Raw genomic sequence first — 19,648 nt, forward strand, 5'->3', positions numbered from 1 at the left:
GAATAAAACACTTTTCAGTGAAATCAACATTTGACTGAAAATGACAAAAAAAATAATCTATGAGACAGCAGCAGAATTATGCCCGTTTTCACCATCAATTCCTAATTTTTAAGTGACCTCTATGGTAACACATAACAGGTATTTTGTTTTCATAGGGGTTATTTAAAAATTCGGGTTTGATGGTGACAACGGGCATTAGTTAACCTAACACCAGGGAAACCTTTAACCTCTACACCAAATGTAGATTCGTTTATCTTTTTGTATAGTTCGATTCCTGGCAACCGTTACTTCGAGACCATGACATTTTATTTAAAAGATCGGAATAAATATTTTTACCAACTGACATTTTGTTGTCTTCGGATGATACAAATCTACCGGCACAAATAATATCAAAATTGAATTCATAGGTACAAATATTGTAAAGATTTTTTGTTGTTCACAAGACAAGGCCACGATGAAAAAAATATTTCAATTTCTGCCCGGCCAGGAATCGAACCCGGGACCTCTCGGCATAGTAGTCCGTTCTGAACCACTACACCAAACGGCCGACAAAAAAAACTGCAACCAGTTAGATAATCCTTTAGAGAGATTTTAAATATGAGAGCTTTTTTTACAGACCGTACTCGTATTTTTATTTATTTTTAGCTACGAAGCTTCAATTCAATAATAAACCTTTCACAGCCCTACCACGGGTCAATGGTCAGAAGAAAATTATCTAATTCAGAAAGAAAGCAGAGGAAATCTGAACCCGCGTAATAGCATAATGATTGGGCAGTTTGTCAGTATAATTAGCGGTTGCTATGGCAAATAGAGATGACTGAACACTTTCAATTTTATTGATGACTTGAGGTTTTGGCTTCGATTGTACAGCAGTAAATGACCATTGAAGAACATAGTTAGAAACTTATCACCTTATAGTTCCTTTTATCATCGTGTCAACCTATTATGTCTACGGTAGACATAAAAGTAATTTACTTTTGTAAGTAAGCTTTCAGGAAAGTTGTACTTACAACAAGTCACAGTGCAATTTTGCCCCTGTTTTGTGACAAAACGTGCCAAGCAACACAAAACACTGCGTCAAAACAATATTACGTTACGAATAACGAAGCCAGTAACTAGCACTAAGCTACTTTTACTTAACGAGTTTGGAAAAATTTCAAACATAAATTCAAGTCAATAAATTATTAGCCCATAATATTAAGTTCTGACATCATTAACCTTTCCATTGCTGACTAGAAAACTAGAAAAAGAATATTCTTTAATTATTTAGGTTACATAGATCTCTATCTTCGTTAAACATGGTAATAATTAATTATTAATTAGCTACAGGATACAACCTACAATATTAATTAGGTGAACAATAGAAAAGCAAGAAAATGCGCTTTCTCCGCAAAGTGATTATTCTCTAATTATAATTAGACAATAATAGCAAAAGCCATAAAACTTATACACAACTATTGTCTTGAAAACGCAAAAAATAGATCTCCAGCCAATACAAAGAGTGTGGATAATCACCAATTAAACAATACCCCTGTACTTCTCTTGCATACTGCAAGTTGTAGGCGAGAGCGATATCAACTTATTTGGTATTTTTGGTAAATCAATTTCTTATAATATAGCCACATATTTTGACTTAGTTGTAAGCCAGGGGTTACCTGGAAGTCTTTAAATAGACTTCGTAAGCAGGTCGGCCGTAGTAAGGACAATCTGTTCAGGTGGGGATTCTCGGATGGCTCAAACTTGGAGTGCAAGTGTGGTTGTGTTCCCCAGTCGATGAAGCACTTGATGTCGTGCCCTGCGTCATGTAAAATCAATTCTACAATGCCTGAATGCCCAACTACACTGCAAAATTAATGCTACTGACAACGCCACTTTTGTAACGGAATTTTAAGCTGACACTGTATAGGTTTGTTGTCGACACGACAAGAAGAAGAAGGGCGTGTAGAGTTAGAAGCTTATCTCTACTTGAAATCTGATTTACGTACATTTTACATGTATGTTCTTGGTAGGATTTCGTGGCCCATGATATTATGTATTTAGTGTAACGGCACAAAGATCATCAGTCATCTAACTAAAATGCATAAATTGCAATCTTTTGCTACACTTTCCGCAAAACGAATAGTTTCTTTTAAATTATTCCTTACCCAAAGATCCGATTAATCGCTGACTTCGTGCGAAACCATCCATTGTCAAAATTTGTGTGTCGAGGCTACTTCTCATAATACCAATGACAGACAAACACAATAGATTACTACCTGTAATTAGATAGAGTCAAGGTTAATGAAAATAAAGTGGTTTCAAACACTTCCTAGATCATCACCATCATCATTATTTTCAGCCATAGGACGTCCACTGCTGAACATAGGCCTCCCCCAATGATTTCCATATTGCCCGGTTGGTAGCGGCCGCATCCAGCGCCTTCCCTTTATGAGGTCGTCGGTTTTCCTAGTTATATAAGATTTTAAACTTTCGCGTTCTTTTCGCATAGTAGACAGATGTCCTAATAATGGTTGCGGGAAGGCACTAGATGCAAGTCGCTGCCAGCCAATCTGGAAGGCTGAAATGATGATGATGATGAAACTTTCGCTTTCCATTACAATTACAATAGAGAAAGAATCACGGATTTCAACGCGACACTTTTATAATTATAATACGCGAATAGTACAGGACCTACTACATAAAAATGTCTTGAAACTTATAACAGCGTAATGTATCGTCTACTTCCTAGTAATATTCGAAACGACATGATTATGATAAATTAATCATAAGTGCACAATTATACATGCCTACAACATAAAGTTATTTTAACAGTCGTTTTTATTGTTCCAGGAACACACAAAGCAGTTGTTGAGTCATCTAACAGAGTCTGAGAAAATATTCTTTTTCGGTGCCAATCCTAATGGTAAGTTTAGATTTTAAATTCTTATAGTAGGCCTTCTAAGAAGCTTAAAATTTCAATTATTTTTAGATCCTTAGAGAAGCTCATAACATTTAAAATATTGTGATAATAAACAAATAATTACTTAAATGTTTGTTGATAACGTAGACGTATCTAATGGACTTATTAATGAAGATTTATATGTTTATTATTTCGTAGAAAGCCATCAAAATTTGTGTGACCTATCATAGTCACTCTCTCTACTTCTATTTCCTGCATCATGTACCTTGGAATGCTGCTATAAGTGAAGAGATAGACCTTGGTTATCAGCTGTGTGTGTGTTACAGCGAAATCAACCTGAACAACAATATTTTTCACAGATGCCGAATTTGATCTAGCCCATCTAAAACACCCGAAGCGCCGCAAGCGTTCCCTATTCTACGATGACGAAGACCTAGTCGTACTAAAGAAACACCTAGACGTGAAGCTAAGTCCCAGAAACAGTTTCCTAGACCCAGAGTTCCTGCTCATGAGGAGATGGCTCAACAGTACCGAGGCTGTGCTGGACCAGCATTCTGATGAGGAGCTGGATAGTTGTTATTATAAGAGCGAGAATGCTGCGTTGTTTGCTTGTAATGATGTGGTAAGTGTCAATATTTTACATTATGATCAGTCAGCGTTAAAAAGTTGTGACACCCAAAGTGGTCAAAAAATTACAAACTTTTTGGCAACTTTGGGTTTACGAACTATTTGACGCTACTGTAGGTACGTGTTCTTACTAGATAGGTAGATCCAGTACTAAAAATTTACCGGAGAGTTACTAATTTTATTGACGAATTAATATTTTGGGAAGAGCCTGGATGCGGGCAGCGCAGGACCGTTCATTGTGGAAAACCTTGGGGGAGGCCTTTGTCCAGCAGTGGACGTCATTTGGCTGAAACGAACGAATATTTTGTCACCATGAGATGGACAAATGATATAGAACCACAATGAAACTTAAAAAACATAATGTCTGCTGATAGAGATAATATCTAATGAAAGTTTACTTCATTAATTTGTTCTTTTTTACAGAGAGGTTTAGTCAAATCCAACGACAGTTACTATTTAATTCATCCACTACCAGAAAGGTTCCACAAAACTGACTCAAAAGTACATATCATAGTTAAGCGTAAGATAACTGATTCAAATAACGATAAAGAAGAATCCGAAGACACTTGTATAGAAAGAGATGAACTCAATACCTCAGTTGAACCTCAATCTTCACGAACATGGACCAAACACAGGAGAAAAAGGGAGGTGGATACTGAATCAACAAGCAAAACTAGTTTAGAAGACTTCAAATTGAATTTAGACCATAGAAATAAAACCATCGGAGCGTTTCTTCAGAAACTAGTTCCAGACACAAAAAGACAGAAAAGAGCAATCCTACCAGCGATTTTTGTGGAAACAGCAGTATTTGTTGATAGAGATCTTTACAAGCATATGACAGTGAATTTCCCAAAAGACACAGAGAGGGAGTTAGTGAGATTTGTTTTAGCTATGATCAATGCAGTGCAGTTGATATACCACGACCCATCTCTTGGGAGACCAGTGAATTTTATTTTGAAAAGGTTGGAAATTCTGCACGAAGACCCAGTGAATTTGAAGCGGCCTCATGACATAGATAGGTTTTTGAGCAATTTCTGCACATGGCAAAGGCTGGAGAACCCTCCTGGTGACAATGACCCGTTGCATTGGGACCACGCTTTGATTCTGACAGGACTGGACTTGTACGTGGTGAATAAGAATGGGAAAGTCAGCAGTCAAGTTGTAGGTGAGCTTGAAGTTTATTAAACTCACTTTCTTTTTGTAATCGTAGTTTATCTACCGGTCATAAACCATTTCTTTTATCTAACAGTAATCACTAATTAATATCTGACATTAAGCCGCAATTTAATTTTTCATTTTAATGAAAAATAGTAAATTACTTTCACAAGTTTCTCATTTTCTTTTAGTAATAAACCATTCTTGAAATTCTTAACTAAGCTGTACCTAAGGCTGAGGTCACACCTCTACTATTTGTAGTAGACTGCTTCAAATGACAATAGTTATGTCATTTTATTTACTAGGTCTAATGATTGTTGTCATAAATTTATTGTTGTTCCTAGGAGCAGACCATCGATTTTTCATCGGCCGATATTTTAGTCGGGCAGTTGATCAGTATCATATGGTCATGTATGGAAGTGCGCACATTACACCGATTTGATTTGGCCGATTCTTCATACAATTTAAAATCAGGCACAACTATCGGCCAACTAAAAATCGGTGGTCTGCGCCTTGTCTTATAGGAATTACTCAGTTGAGGAAAAAAAGCGGTGTGGCTTCACCCTAACCGTGTGTGAAATACGCATAGCTGGGAATTTTGTAATTCTTAACGCTCTCAGCGATCGCAATCGCAGGTTTAATGTTCTATGTCTAATGGAACCACATCAATCTTCGCTTCGTTATGTCTAGACGAACACAATAAATCTGGTTCGATTGGGAAAGCATGATCGATGGATTGTGGAGCCGTGAAATTATTTACTAGATTAATAGAGATTGTGGAAGTTGGAGAATGCGTTAATCTTTTCAACATTTTTAATTCCAAAGTTCAGTATTAAGATTTAGAAGTAACCCTAAGTATGAGTTGCACCGTCTTTAACTTTAACAAACGTCAAAAATCTGTCAAACTTACGGTTAAAGTAAGTTGGTGCAACTCAGCCTAAGTGAATTAACATCACAATGATAAAACTTTTGACAAAAAATGATAACAGCTACCTAATCAAAAATAGGACAGGAGAAGCTATTTTTGACTCTTTAAAAATACACTTAAGTAAGCCCTCTTCAAATCGAGAGACGTGAGAGGCAGCGCTGCAGTGGCGCCTACTATTATATTTCATACAGTTTCTAAAAGCTGCGATGCATGTCGCGTTTGTGTAGTGGCGACTATGACATGCCTCTAATTTGAAGGCGCCTAATACTTTTTTAGGTCTTTTTTATAAAGTTTATCTAGAACCGTTTAAACTAGCCCTAAGTAAGGGACCTTGAGTTAATTGCTGTTAATATTTTAGGACTGGCACCAGTAGCAGGGATGTGCACAGTGACTAGCAGCTGTACAGTGAACGAAGGAAGGCACTTCGAGAGCGTTTACGTCGTGGCACACGAAATTGGACACAAGTAAGTTAATGATAGAGTTTAAGATGCATTGCGAATGATAGGCATGACGATGATGATGTTTATTTTGGTGTCTTATAAGACTTCTCAGTAATTATTATCAGTAATAGAAACTTCGCCATGAAATCTCCGCAAGATATCATTATTTAAAAATAGTATTGTCTAAAGTTACCTAAACTGCTTGAACTTCCTAACTTCCAGTCTGGGCATGCGGCACGACGGTCCCCAAGCGGACAACGGCTGTGATCCGAGCGCCTACATCATGAGCCCTACCCTGGGCAGCGGCAAGATCACCTGGTCGCAGTGCAGCAAGAACTACCTCCAGAAGTTTCTAGAGTAAGTCACAGATAACATTCCAGTCTATAGTCAAGGCAAGCGACACGACAACGACCTACCCGAGCGCTTACACCACCAACCTTAGCCTCATTAATTGGATGTATAAGCCTACTTAACAACGCGTACCATTATGGGGCAATAAAGCTTTCTCACGCCTGCACTCTGAAGATTGTTTGTTATCCCATTTGTTACCAATATGTCGATACCTCTGGGCTCAAAGGTCGTAAAGGACAAAATACCGAAAATGAGTCTTTTATACAGTTGTACTCAGAATTTAATTCTCTATCGATCTGTATATTTAGTTTGTCGAAATTCTCAGAAAAAGTGCCTTTACGACCCATCATGTGTTATCTCGTATTTTGAACTTTGACTGACGATTGTAGAAATGGATCAACCTCAGTAAAAATGTTTTATTTCAGCACGGTGCAATCCAGATGCCTGCTGGACCACGGTAACTCAGCAGGACAACTGGACCATAGCGCCGAAGGGATCCTACCGGGAGAACGATTCGACGCTGACCAACAATGTAAGTCTCAGCATAAGTATCATATTCAGACAATTTACGCCTTTGTAGTCTAGTGGTTAGAGTTCACACCTGTGACATTATGATTTCAGGTATGCTAAAATACGGCCGTGGAAGTCGTCATTCAGCCGCCCAAAACCTGGAAGATATCTGCAGAGATTTGCACTGTCAACGAGAGCGGTACACCTGGACTTCACACCCAGCGCTTGAAGGCACGAAGTGCGGGGAGGATATGGTATATTGTCCTATGTTTAATTATTTTGCAGGCAGTTTGATCAAGTCAACCAACGTCACTTACTTCTATAGGACTACATTAAGTCTAAATAGAAATGTCACGAATTAGTTTTGCATAGCAGTTACTTAGATGCAATAAGGGCTATCCTCACATCACTTTATTCGCCAGTGGCTTTAATGAATGCTGCTGACAACGCCACTCTTGAAGCGGAATTTTGGGCTGAAACTGTGTAGGTTTGTTGTCGACACGAAAATAATAAGAATTCGCCAGTGGAAATAACTGGCTTCCATCCTAAGTACCTGTTGGCACCATGATCGGAAAGTCCTAGTCTCCTAGAGTGAAGACTAGCATTTAGGTACACGCTAGTAACTCCAACCGATGAACGATAATACGACAGCCCTCACTAGATCTCATCTTAGAATCTAATATCCCTTATGCACGTTTTCACCATCAATCCCTAACTTTTAAGTGCCCCCTTTGAAAATAAAATTCTTATTATGTGTTACCATAAGGGTCACTTAAAAATTAGGGATTGATGGTGAAAACGGGCATTAGAATCGTGTTCTTGTTTCTTTATTTTTATGGTGTCCATTTCAGTACTGCCGCGGAGGCGAGTGCGTGGAACGTGAGGGATCCACCATCCGCCGAGGATCATGGGGCCGGTGGTCGGGCTGGTCTGAATGCGCTTCAGCTTGCTTACTAGACGATACACACGCACCGGCTGCTGCTGGGGTCTCTGTGGCTACTAGGAAGTGTAATAGGCTCAGGTAAGTCCATCAGTAATCAAGTACTGTCGTCTGCGGTGTTTCCGGACAGATACGACCTGCAAGCTTTCAAGAAGAGAGCGTATCTTCACCTTAAAGGCCGGCAACGCACCTGTAACGCCCCTGGGTCTGCGGGTGTCTATGGGCGACGGTAATCACTTACCATCAGGTGATCCGTCTGCTCGTTTGCCTCCTATCACATAAAAAAATAAAAAGTACTTAACTAGAAACGAACTTTTATGCCTTAAGTCACATTTCAACCTCGACGTGGGGTCTAACTTTTAAATNAATAATTGTAAAATAATCATGAAAATAACTCTACAAATAAATAAGTTACAGGGCCCTAAAGTTGCGCATAACTATTCACGCCATTTTGATCGGTGTATTCACGACAGTCATTCGGAGTACAAACAGTAAATCACCCCTGATCCAGCCAGTGCTGTTGACAGGTTATATTTTTTAAATCTAGCAGTTTTTAATTTTTCAGCTAGGGTCACTATTGATGTGCCGTTCCCGAGAACGCTCTCCCTACTGAGAATATTCTCGGGAGCGCTCCCGGGAGCGTTCTCCTAAGTGAGAAAGGTTGAGAATCATGTTTTTCAAATGGAAATAAACAAACTTTCATAAGTAAAATAGCATTAAATTAAGTCGACAGATAAGTGTATAAACAATACACTCTATTTGCAGTGAAAGGCTATATTCCCAGTGTTCCCGAGAATATTCTCGGGAACTTTCTCGGCAATATTCTCGGCAACTGCACGTTTATTATATTTTATTTTTTTCGTCGTGAAATGGCGTTTTAATGATATGTAAGATGACAGAAGTTTCTTTTAACACGTAATTAAATATTGTAACTGTCCATTTTTTCGTTTTTAACACGCTTTTATTAGGTCGTCGTGTATGTAACTAACTATGTAATGGAATCTTACAATCTGAATTACACGCACTTCTAAGTCTTGTATCATCATGAAACTTGGCAATTATATGTAGATTAGATGACAATACAATATTGTGGTACCAGCTGGTCTGATGAAGGGACTGGAAGGTGGCCAAAGGAATTCCTAAACGAAACGGCGGAATCCATCGAGTTTGGGTTCATTGGATTTGTCTTTTCGAGATCTTTAAGTGCTAGATAATGTCCAGGGTCCTAATGATGGAGTCAGGAGGTGGCCATAGGAACTCTTAAACGAAACTGCGGAAACTCATCGAGTTGGGTTCGTTGAATTTGTCTTTTTGAGCACTTTAATGCTAGATGATGTCCAGGGTCCTGATGATTTTTGGCCTTTTGGTACTGTTAGTAATTAAAAGCATGTTTTTAGTTTTTTAAATTATTCTTATTTGACATTAAGGGCATATTTCACAATCGCTTAGTAAGGGCCTGTTTCGCCATTTCTGGATAAGTTGTGGATAGCTTGTCTGACAGATCATTTTACACATTTTTATAGAAAATACGTGCTAGCTAGATTGATCCGACACCTACCGAATATATTCCGGACATTAGTCTATACGAGATTAGAATGGTTCTCAAACAGCTGAAAAACAACAAGGCACCGTAATCAGCTTCTGAAAGCAGGCGGAACGCCGGTACTAAAGGCTTTTCAGAAGCTGCTCGATTCCGTCATCCTCAAGGGAATAACACCCAACATACATCTGTTTCCGCAATTTATTACACCGATCTTGTCGCGACAAGGAAAAATTTCCGTGCTTTTAAGCGATTTTGTGAAAAATATTATTGGCAGGTAGTTGCTAATTGCTCATAAGATAGGCCCCCTAAATTTAATTTATTGTCCGTGGTGCATAATCTTTTTCTTAAAGGTTTTAAACCTTTGTTTGTCACCTGTCATCCGCTTTGCAATGGAGGGAAGTCGAACCTTAATTTCGAACTCCTCCTATGTTCTTCTGATTAATTTCGTTGCGGGTCCAATGACAGTTTAACTTTCCCCCGGGATAAACTTGACCTTCATTGGTTGGGTTTTTGTGGCGGTCAAGCTGTAGATCCTGGCTACACAGGAGTTGCAGTGGTGGGAACGAGAGGTGGGAATAGTCCCGTTGAACTAGAAACGTAGGGCGTAAAATCTCCACCATGAATTAAGTTGTTGGCCTAGACGGTATTGGATGAAACATACACATCGCGGAAGCTGCCCCAAGGCGCGAACCTCCGCCATTGATTGGGGAGAACCATTGGAGCTTCACTGAAGCTTCTTCTGGATACCCCTGAAGATCTATTGGATAAGCCCAGAATAGCTAGTCAGTTCCATAAGTTTTTATTCTCTTAACTTAATGTAGAGCATGAATCTCTATACTCGGTCATGGTTTCTAGAGCGACGGACGAGCTGGTTTCAATGGAGGCTTCATCGATTATATCTTCCAAGTAAATGGAATGTTATGGAAGCTAATAGATAGAGCGTAAGAACAAAATTCATCTCATTTGTCTTTTTCAGGCATGACAACGGCAATAACTACTGCGCAGGACACGACAAGAAGTACCAGTCATGCCACGCTCAACAGGTAACTACTTTAAACCTTGGACGTTTCTATTAACATCTGCGTCAAGAAAACTGACCTGAGCTTACCAGTTACCATTTAGGCCCAGAACAGACGGTGAAACGCAACTGCAACGAAACTGCAACTGCTAGTTACTTTTGAGTTGCATCTAAGTTTCTGCCATAGCGTCCGTTGAGAGACCACACATGACGCGACATGAATGATAAAAATGAAACTTTCAGTTTCATTTTCATTCATCAGAATCATCACAAAGTTGCAGTTGCGTTTCACCGTCTGTTCTGGGCCTTAGAAACTGCATAAATTGCAATTGAAATTCTTTATTTGTCCCTTTCAGGGTACTTAAACACATCCCAAATATAGCTTGCCCTAACATCACTTCAGGACAACATATCGGCAGGAGCTGAGAAGAGAGCAGAAGAAACTCAGTGCCTTTCAACTTTCCGTATTTCTTATTATTATGTGCAATAAACAGTATCGTATTGTTTCCAGTGTAACAACGTACCAAGGATGACTGTGAGACAGTTCGCGGATCAGATTTGCTTGAGGGCGAGAGATGTAGACCCCGATCTCATAGGAACTGGTCTGCAGAGAATAGACGTCGATGGTAAGTAGCACCATTCTTTTCGTCTGCCTGTTTTAAATCCGTTAAATGTTACATTTGTGCCCGTAGGAGACACTTAGAGGTGCTTTACAAAACATACTCGTCTTATAGCTTCAACATTCAATATCTAATACCATCTGAAATTTCGATGTTATTGAAAATTCTGAAACACCTTCATAGTACCTCTTTTATTCAATCACCAACGCTCCCTTCTTCTCCTCGAGGTTTTTGGAGGAGATGGAGATAAATCGATGTAAATTGTGCCATTGCAACTTGGGCCCGCATACTTAACCATTAGTACTGCATATTTAACCATTAGTAGCAAAATTTGACTATTGGTTATTTTAACTACGACTCAAAAAACTGGGCCTAAGGCCCGGTTAAATATTAACAATATGTTAACTAATAGTTAAAAAATGTACTAAAAGTCAAGCTAACCATTGTTCGAAAAACATTTTTTTCTGATATTTAACCACTTGTCACTTGACATCTGTCAAATTTGACTATTGGTTATTTTAACTACGAATCAAAAAACCGGGCCTTTTAGTGTTTTCTAACTACTTGTCAGTTTCTTGTGGTGAACAACAAAGAGTATCTGATTCTTTCCAAAGCACAAGCTTTGCATAGTTTGAGAACTAGATGGCGCTTAAAATCTTCACCATACAAAACTACCCTCTTCCAGACGTGAGCAGCGCATGCGCAGTATGGTGCGACACACGCGGCGGCGGCTACAAGTCGCGCGGTTGGACTCTACCAGACGGAACCGCGTGCTCACGCATGTCTCCTATGTTCTGCATATCCGGCGTCTGCCAGGTCAGTCTTTTTCTTTTCGTGTCGACAACAAACCTACACAGTGTCAGCCCAAATCTCTGCCACAAGAGTGGCGTTGTCAGCAGCACTCATCAAATCCTCCTGAGTGCTGTTGCTTGGGCACTCAGGGCACGACATCAGGTGCTTCATCGACTGTGGAACAAAACCGCAAATACACTCCATGTTTAAGCCATCCAAGAATCCCCACCTGACCATTGTCCTTACTACGGCCAACCTGCGTCCGAAGTCTATTTAAAGACTTCAGGTAGCCAGGGGAGCTCATGTTCAGGTGGAGGACTCTCAGACATAGGGACAAAAGGACAGGGGATATCAGCTCTCTTGCGCCATAACCTGCATCTTTCTTTTGACCGATCGTCATGAAGGAGAGGTCAGTGACCTCTAGGCTCTCCAACTACCCTCGCTCGCATCGTATTGTGATGTAACGCGCGCGCGGTCGCCTTCTACCATCCTACTTAAGTTCAGACTGTCACCAACTACCCTCACTGGCAGACTTGACCTAGCCGCGACGCGCTGATGTGGCAGGTGAATGCTCTCACTTGAATCATCATCAGGTCATTTATTCTCCAAGTTCAGTTGAGCGGTCCAGTCTCTGTCTTTTAACTCCCCCGCACAGCTGGTAGGCTCCCCACAATTAATAGTCCAACAGTCGAAGAAGATTGAAACCGCCAAACTGAAATAGACAGTCTGATGCAACCACAATGTAACAATGACTCTTTGTGCGATTTACAAAAATTAACACATTGTTTATCTTCTAGAAATTCACGTGCACTGCCAGCATTGACAACGAGTTCTCGCTTAAGCCTGGCGACTGCGAGTGGGAAGCATTGCAGCTACAAACGGCCACGCCTTACACCACTCCGTAAGTCTTTTGTTCATATTTCACCTCTGCGTTTATTGCTCGCGAATTCACAACCTCTTTGTCATTCTTCTTTAGGTTTATGCATTCTTTTGGGACTTGGGATTCAACTTTGCAGTGGGGAAGTCTTAAGACAAACAAGCTCAGACAAAAAAGCTTTAGCTCTATACCAGCTATGGTCGTATGTGTTCATATTTCACCTCTGCGTTTATTGCTCGCGAATTTACAACCTCTTTGTCATTCTTCTTTAGGTTTATGCATTCTTTTGGGACTTGGGATTCAACTTTGCAGTGGGGAAGTCTTAAGACAAACGAGCTCAGACAAAAAAGCTTTAGCTCTATACCAGCTATGGTCGTATGTGTTCATATTTCACCTCTGCGTTTATTGCTCGCGAATTTACAACCTCTTTGTCATTCTTCTTAAGGTTTATGCATTCCTTTGGGACTTGGGATTCAACTTTGCAGTGGGGAAGTCTTAAGACAAACAAGCTCAGACAAAAAAGCTTTAGCTCTATACCAGCTATGGTCGTATAGGTGTACCAGAATCTCATGGCAAACAAAAATATTGGAAAAGTGTGTTTTTCATATGGCAATTGTCTATGGTTTAACTGTCACCTGTCAAAGAAAATTATGAAATCTGTCAGCCGCTGCAAAATTTTTGTAATCTCTTCTTGACTATTTGTTATTTTTCTGAAAAAGTCGAAAAAGTTCAAGCAAAGCATATTGTTTTCAATGTGAATTGTAAAATAAGGCATAATTCAAAGTCAATCTTTGATTCTAAAGCGCGTCGNTGTGTTCATATTTCACCTCTGCGTTTATTGCTCGCGAATTTACAACCTCTTTGTCATTCTTCTTAAGGTTTATGCATTCCTATGGGACTTGGGATTCAACTTTGCAGTGGGGAAGTCTTAAGACAAACGAGCTCAGACAAAAAAACTTTAGCTCTATACCAGCTATGGTCGTATGTCCTGGCAGGATCTTTATTCTGGATATATTGTAGCAATGACAACGAAAAGTAACCCTATTCGCGTAACATTTGAATACATTTTCAGTACAAAATCATCTGGCACATGGCGTCGGGCCGTGGGCTCCCAGTGGCGTCCCAGCAGCGGCTGCCACTACCACTGCGTTACTCCAGGCGTGGGCGTGCGACTTGTACGCGCTGTGTCTGGCTCGCAGCAGACGAGCATACAGCTGTGCCGGCCTGATAGCACAAGGCCTGATCTGGTAAGATACCCTTGATCATGGCAGGAGCACCATGACCTACTCTTAATTTACTGGCAGCAACAAAGGATTTGGCCTTCACACCCCCTACATTGGATAGACTGGTTGAAGAAATGAGAAGGCAACTCTCAAGAGCATACAGCTCTGTCGGCTTGACAGCAAGCGGCCTGACCTGGTACGATACTTTATCATAGGCGAGACTGGAGACTCCATTGCAGAAGCACGACCCTCTAATTTAACAGAGGCAACGAAGAATTTGGCCTTCACTCCCCACGCTGGCTAGACAGATCGAGAAGAGCTGATGTTCGCATATTATGGGCTCCCAGTGGCGTCCCAGCAGCGGCTGCCACTACCACTGCGTTACAACAGGCGTGGGCGTGCGACTTGTAAGAGCTGTGTCGGGCTCGCAGCAGACGAGCATACAGCTCTGCAGGCCTGATAGCACGAGGCCTGATCTGGTAAGATACCTTTGATCATGGCAGGAGCACCATGACCTACTCTTAATTCACTGGCAGCAATGAAGGATTTGGCCTTCACACCCCCTACCTTGGCCAGACTGGTTGAGGAAATGAGGAGGCAACTCTCAAGAGCATACAGCTCTGTCGGCCTGACAGCACGCGGCCTGACCTGATAAGATCCTTTATCATAGGCGAGACTGGAGACTCCATTGCAGAAGCACGACCCTCTAATTTACCAGAAGCAACGAAGGATTCGGCCTTCACTCCTCACGCTGGCTGGCTAGACAGATCGGGAAGAGCTGATGTTCGCATATTATGTGGCGTCCCAGCAGTGGCTGCCACTACCACTGCGTTACACCAGGCGTGGGCGTGCGACTTGTAAGAGCTGTGTCGGGCTCTCAGCAGACGAGCATACAGCTGTGTAGGCCTGATAGCACGAGGCCTGATCTGGTAAGATTCCCTTGATGATTGCAGGAACACGACTCTCTAAATGCTGGTCAGATAGGTTGAAGAAGCAATTCCCAAGAGCATACAGCTCTGTCGGCTTGAAAGCACGCGGCCTGACCTGGTAAGATACTTTATCATAGGCGAGACTGGAGACTCCATTGCAGAAGCACGACCCTCTAATTTAACAGAGGCAAACGGAGAATTTAGCTTTCACTCCCCACTCTGATTGAGGAGGCCTGATGTTCACATATTAGGTGCCCTTTAGTCGCGTTTTACGACATCCACGAGAAGTACTTAATCACACTATAATCAACCAAGTTTTTTCTGCAGGGCTGTACGCAGCGTAAGACGCCTTACCAGTACGCAACGATGGTGTGCACCAAATACAAGGAGAGAGTTAGAAGACTGTCCGGATTGGGGATGCAGATATCCCCAGTGCAAGGTACGAATTTGATCAACCCAGTTAGTAAGAGCACATAAGCTACTTTTAGGCCCAGTTTCCACCAAGGGGCAGGGGATCGTAGCAGAGCGGAGAAGTGTTTTGAATCAGATTTCATTATTTCCACTGCTCCCCACAGCTCCGTTCAGCTTTGGTGGAAACCGGGTCTTAGCTTAACTGAGGAGTATGAGGAGTAGCCTGAGGTATGGGAGCAGCACGGGAGAGTGTTTTTGAGACGTCGAACGTCAGCGAGACTTCAGATGTGCTTCAGATTTATATGCTCTATCACGTCAGACCTATTACAACTCTTTTGTCGATTGCTAGCGAGAGAAGCGGCATATGCTGCAGTCTCCGATAGATGTTCAATTAAAAACTATAGCCTGACCAGGAACATAAAAACCCTGGCATAGAGGCGCGTCAATCGCATTTGATAGTGCAACACTGAGTACAGTCGTACATGTGTTAAATTAATAGGCTAAATTTATGTATCAGGATTCAGGATTACGGGCTAATTTGATATTTTCATAAATTAACGAAAAAATATTATTAAAGGTAACCTGGTTTAAATAAATTAAATGAAACCATCAATCGAGCTAGTAGGATTTATTTTATTATTCATCAATAATCAAATTCAGAACTTGAATATTCAACTGCAATGTCTGCTCATGAACGCTTCAAACTCGGTACTTCTTTCCCAATTCCATAAAATTCAAAACTTAGAAAGTGACAAAAAACTTTAAAATAGGTAGTTGAAACAGACTACAGCTAATTTTCATAGTGGACTGTACTATACGATAAACATGTCAGTCAATTTGACAACCTTTGTCGGAAACATTATTCAATGAAAATATTGAAACCCTTAGTATTTCTCTTCGACAAATACATTAACACATTGTGAACCACTTTTCTTTCACAACTATAAAAATATTTTAGCAATTTAATTCACAAAATCAATTGCACACATTTAAAATAAAGTTTGTTTACACTTTGACAACAATAGACTGACATGCAAGGTGACATGTCAATGAAGTTTTCAGTTACTGTTGCCATTAAAAGAAATTAGTACCATTAGTTTTCCGCAACATGGCGAGGGTTTTTATGTTCCTGGTCAGGCTATAATTTAGTTTCTGAGCTATAAATTAGTTATTTTATAAAAGTTATTCCTTACTTTACGATGTCAACTACCCAATTTTCAGAGGACCCCGACCGCCCTTGCCGCATCGCGTGCCAGGACGAACGGGTGTCGCACCGGTTCTACCTGGTCAACGGGCACGAGGGCTGGTTCCCTCTAGGGACCTCCTGTGGGAAGAGGAACTCTTCCTACTGCGTCAGCGGGAAGTGCTTGGTAAGAGAAACCAAACATAGGTCACTCTTTAAGATTGGAATATATAAAATGGAAAGGTATGTAAGATCGTGTGTTGACGAACTCTTACTCTATGCTTTAAATTCTATCGAAATTTTAAGCTCCCTTCTGTAATAATAATATGACACCTTCCACAAAATTCATATCGCGGAAAACAATAATGCTGTTAACATTGTTGTTATGGCGACAGACTTAGGTAAGATGGTGGTAGCTAGCCAGGCGGACTTAGAACAAGCCCTACCATCAAAAATCTGCCCCCACTGGAATTCGAACCCAGCACCTCTGCGTCTGAAGCAGATGGTCTTACCACTAGACCACAGAGGCAGCTGTATCAAACAAAAGACGTCATCTGTAGATAATCTTAAAAGAGGCCTTTATTTGGCATTGGCTGAACTTTATCAAGTGTTGATGATCATTATTTTCAAGTACCCTTTCCAATTCCAGGAATTCGGTCCTGACAACACCCCCCTATCCGAAATGGTGTTCACGCTGCCACTACTCAATCGCAACAGTACAGTTAGTCGCGTCACCGGGCGTTCTTCGCGACACAAACGTAGTCTACATAGAGAGAGGATCACGGTTAAGGCTACGCTGGACCAGCACCATTTGGATGACATTATTGCAAGACTCAATTTTACACGTAAGCATTGATACCTATAAAAGAACATCAGGTAGCATAGGACGTGCCATTATATCGTTTTATTGATTTTAGAAAATCACCTTTTACATAGTCGTCTAAAAATATAATCAACGATAAAATTATATCGTGGCGCGCATTTTAGGCCAGCTTATGTCTCCATCCCGTCGGGCCAGCGTGGGTAGTAAAGGCCAAAGCTTTATTGCTTTGGAGAATTAGAGAGACGTGCACTTGAAGACTACATGACCCAAATCATCATCAGATTTCTACATGTACTAGTAGATTGGTTGTCAGCAGCATTAATTAAATCCTCTAATCCAGTCTTGTAGCGAAGTTTAAGGCTGACACTGTGTAGGTTTGTTGTCGACATGATAAGAAGAAGAGTAGATTGGTTGAACTGAACTGCTACAAATAAGGTAGTTTACTTGACATCTTGACCAGTCAATTGACATTATAAAATGTCCCAAACTATGATGTCACTAGTTCGCAAACTTAATTTCACTTTTTGATGCCAAAGCCAGTAAAATTCGAATTATACAGCAAATTGACACCTAGCACGGATTTCATGGAACCTTTTCTCAAAGAAATTTCAATGTAAGTTGGAAATTGGTATAGTCCGGGCGCCGAGCACGTAGAATTTCGTCCAATGACCCCAAGCTACCCATCCTTATCGCTCGCGCGCTCGTCGCTGTCGCACTCGCAAACTGCGGCCGCCCGTCGCACAGTCGCGACAGCAATATAATTACGCGCGAGTGATAAGGATGGGTAGCTGGGGGTCATTGGACGAAATTCTACCTGCTCGGCGCCCGGGCTTTACAATTATGAACTGCCTAATTTAACCCTTTCGTCACCAGACACCGGCGCCGAGCAGATGTTCCACGAAAGCATCCCGGAGCACATCGAAGTGGACTTCAGCAACCCGATACACGTCGCGCCCGAGGACACCATGCTCGGGAAGCCGCCCCGGCCCACGTGGGATTAGTGCCCAGCAGTGGGATTGATTGCTCATTATGGACTGAAATCATCAACTCTGGCATTGACAGAAGACAAGACTAACGGGTTTGAAAATATTATGTGGGATTCGTTGTCCCAGCTTTGGGAATGTTTGCTGATCACGGACTGGAATTGCTACTCTTTCATCACAAATCTGCCGTTGATAGAAGAAGCCCAAGTGTATATGGGATTAATTTGCCCAGCGTTGGGGATATTTGCTCATAATGGACTGAAATCATCACGCATCTCTGCCATTGCTATCTACGTGGGATAAGATTGCCCAGCGTTGGGAGTATTGGCTCATCACGGACTGAAATCTACTCTTTTATTTTATACGACTCTGCCATAAACAGAAGACCAGACTCAGTGGAATTCGTTTGCCCAGCGTTGGGAATATTTGCTCATCATTATACGGACTGATATGGCTATCGTTAACCGTATGATCTTTCTGAGTCAGCAGAGGCGAGAGACGATGCTAATGAAAACGTTGACTTTTTACTATTATGGACTTTCTTCAAATCCACGGAATAACTGCTATCACTTGAAAATGCAATAAAATTATTGTTAAATGATTGTTATAAACTCGCAAACATCTTAATTTTTATACCACCGTTTCCATGAGACAAAAGTAAAAAGTAAAAGCAGTCTAAAACTAGACTTTACCATACGGAGAGAACTTTGAAATGAGTTTACTAACCGATCAAGTTAACTGCGCACACTGGAATGCTACTCTCTCTCTCTCACTCACTCACCCCGCGTTCGTCCCGTTCGTACCAGTGACGTCACGCCCGCCAGGTGTGCAGTAACTCGACCGGGTTGTACAAATGTCATCCATACAGACTTGTGTGGCGACGCCACTACAAACTAGTGACCAACAGATGGCGCTGTCACTACTTCACTATAGCATACTCCGCCGCTCATACAAACCTGCATCGCGGTGACGGAGTTTTAGATCCTGCCAAGTAGGTATATATAGACAAACCAAGATGGTGTAAATTGGACCTTGGTCCCCGAGCACAACACCCGCTCGGAAGGAAGCACTAACATCTAGCTTCCTTATTGTGGTTGAGCATCATATCCCACACTTGTATCAGCTTTTAATTTTAAAACAATGCAAAATGTATCTCTCCTAACTGAATAAGTACAATTTGTATCTAACACAGGTCTATATGGATGACATTATTATAATGTATAGTCAATGCGAATTATTCAAATGTTTGACTGTACAAGCAATGTGATCAAACTTTAGTATTTATTATAGAGAAATTTTATACTTTGTTACGTGTAGATAGTATTATTGTAATTAAAGATATTTTAAAGGAGATATTATGTTTTATTTGAACATCATAAATGTGCGTTTTGAGATA

General features: G+C 41.0%; 1 protein-coding gene across 1 annotated transcript in view; it reads left to right on the forward strand.

Moving 5' to 3' along the window:
- Nucleotides 1-19,249, forward strand: part of stl (ADAMTS metallopeptidase stall) — a 64,219-nt gene extending 44,970 nt beyond the window's left edge. Inside the window, exons 2-18 of the mRNA XM_028323463.1 lie at nt 2,830-2,902; nt 3,259-3,521; nt 3,950-4,691; nt 5,968-6,073; nt 6,272-6,406; nt 6,826-6,932; nt 7,022-7,164; nt 7,762-7,931; nt 10,370-10,436; nt 10,923-11,037; nt 11,717-11,847; nt 12,621-12,724; nt 13,773-13,947; nt 15,180-15,291; nt 16,485-16,633; nt 17,096-17,291; nt 18,143-19,249. Of these exons, the coding sequence (XP_028179264.1) occupies nt 2,830-2,902; nt 3,259-3,521; nt 3,950-4,691; nt 5,968-6,073; nt 6,272-6,406; nt 6,826-6,932; nt 7,022-7,164; nt 7,762-7,931; nt 10,370-10,436; nt 10,923-11,037; nt 11,717-11,847; nt 12,621-12,724; nt 13,773-13,947; nt 15,180-15,291; nt 16,485-16,633; nt 17,096-17,291; nt 18,143-18,270 (2,916 nt within the window). The 3' untranslated portion in view covers nt 18,271-19,249. The remainder of the gene's footprint in view (nt 1-2,829; nt 2,903-3,258; nt 3,522-3,949; nt 4,692-5,967; nt 6,074-6,271; nt 6,407-6,825; nt 6,933-7,021; nt 7,165-7,761; nt 7,932-10,369; nt 10,437-10,922; nt 11,038-11,716; nt 11,848-12,620; nt 12,725-13,772; nt 13,948-15,179; nt 15,292-16,484; nt 16,634-17,095; nt 17,292-18,142) is intronic.
- The last annotated feature ends 399 nt before the right edge of the window (nt 19,250-19,648 follow it).

This window comes from Ostrinia furnacalis, unplaced genomic scaffold, assembly GCF_004193835.3.
Source record: "Ostrinia furnacalis isolate ACB-3 unplaced genomic scaffold, ASM419383v2 OfSCF0638, whole genome shotgun sequence".
Taxonomy (NCBI): domain Eukaryota; kingdom Metazoa; phylum Arthropoda; class Insecta; order Lepidoptera; family Crambidae; genus Ostrinia; species Ostrinia furnacalis.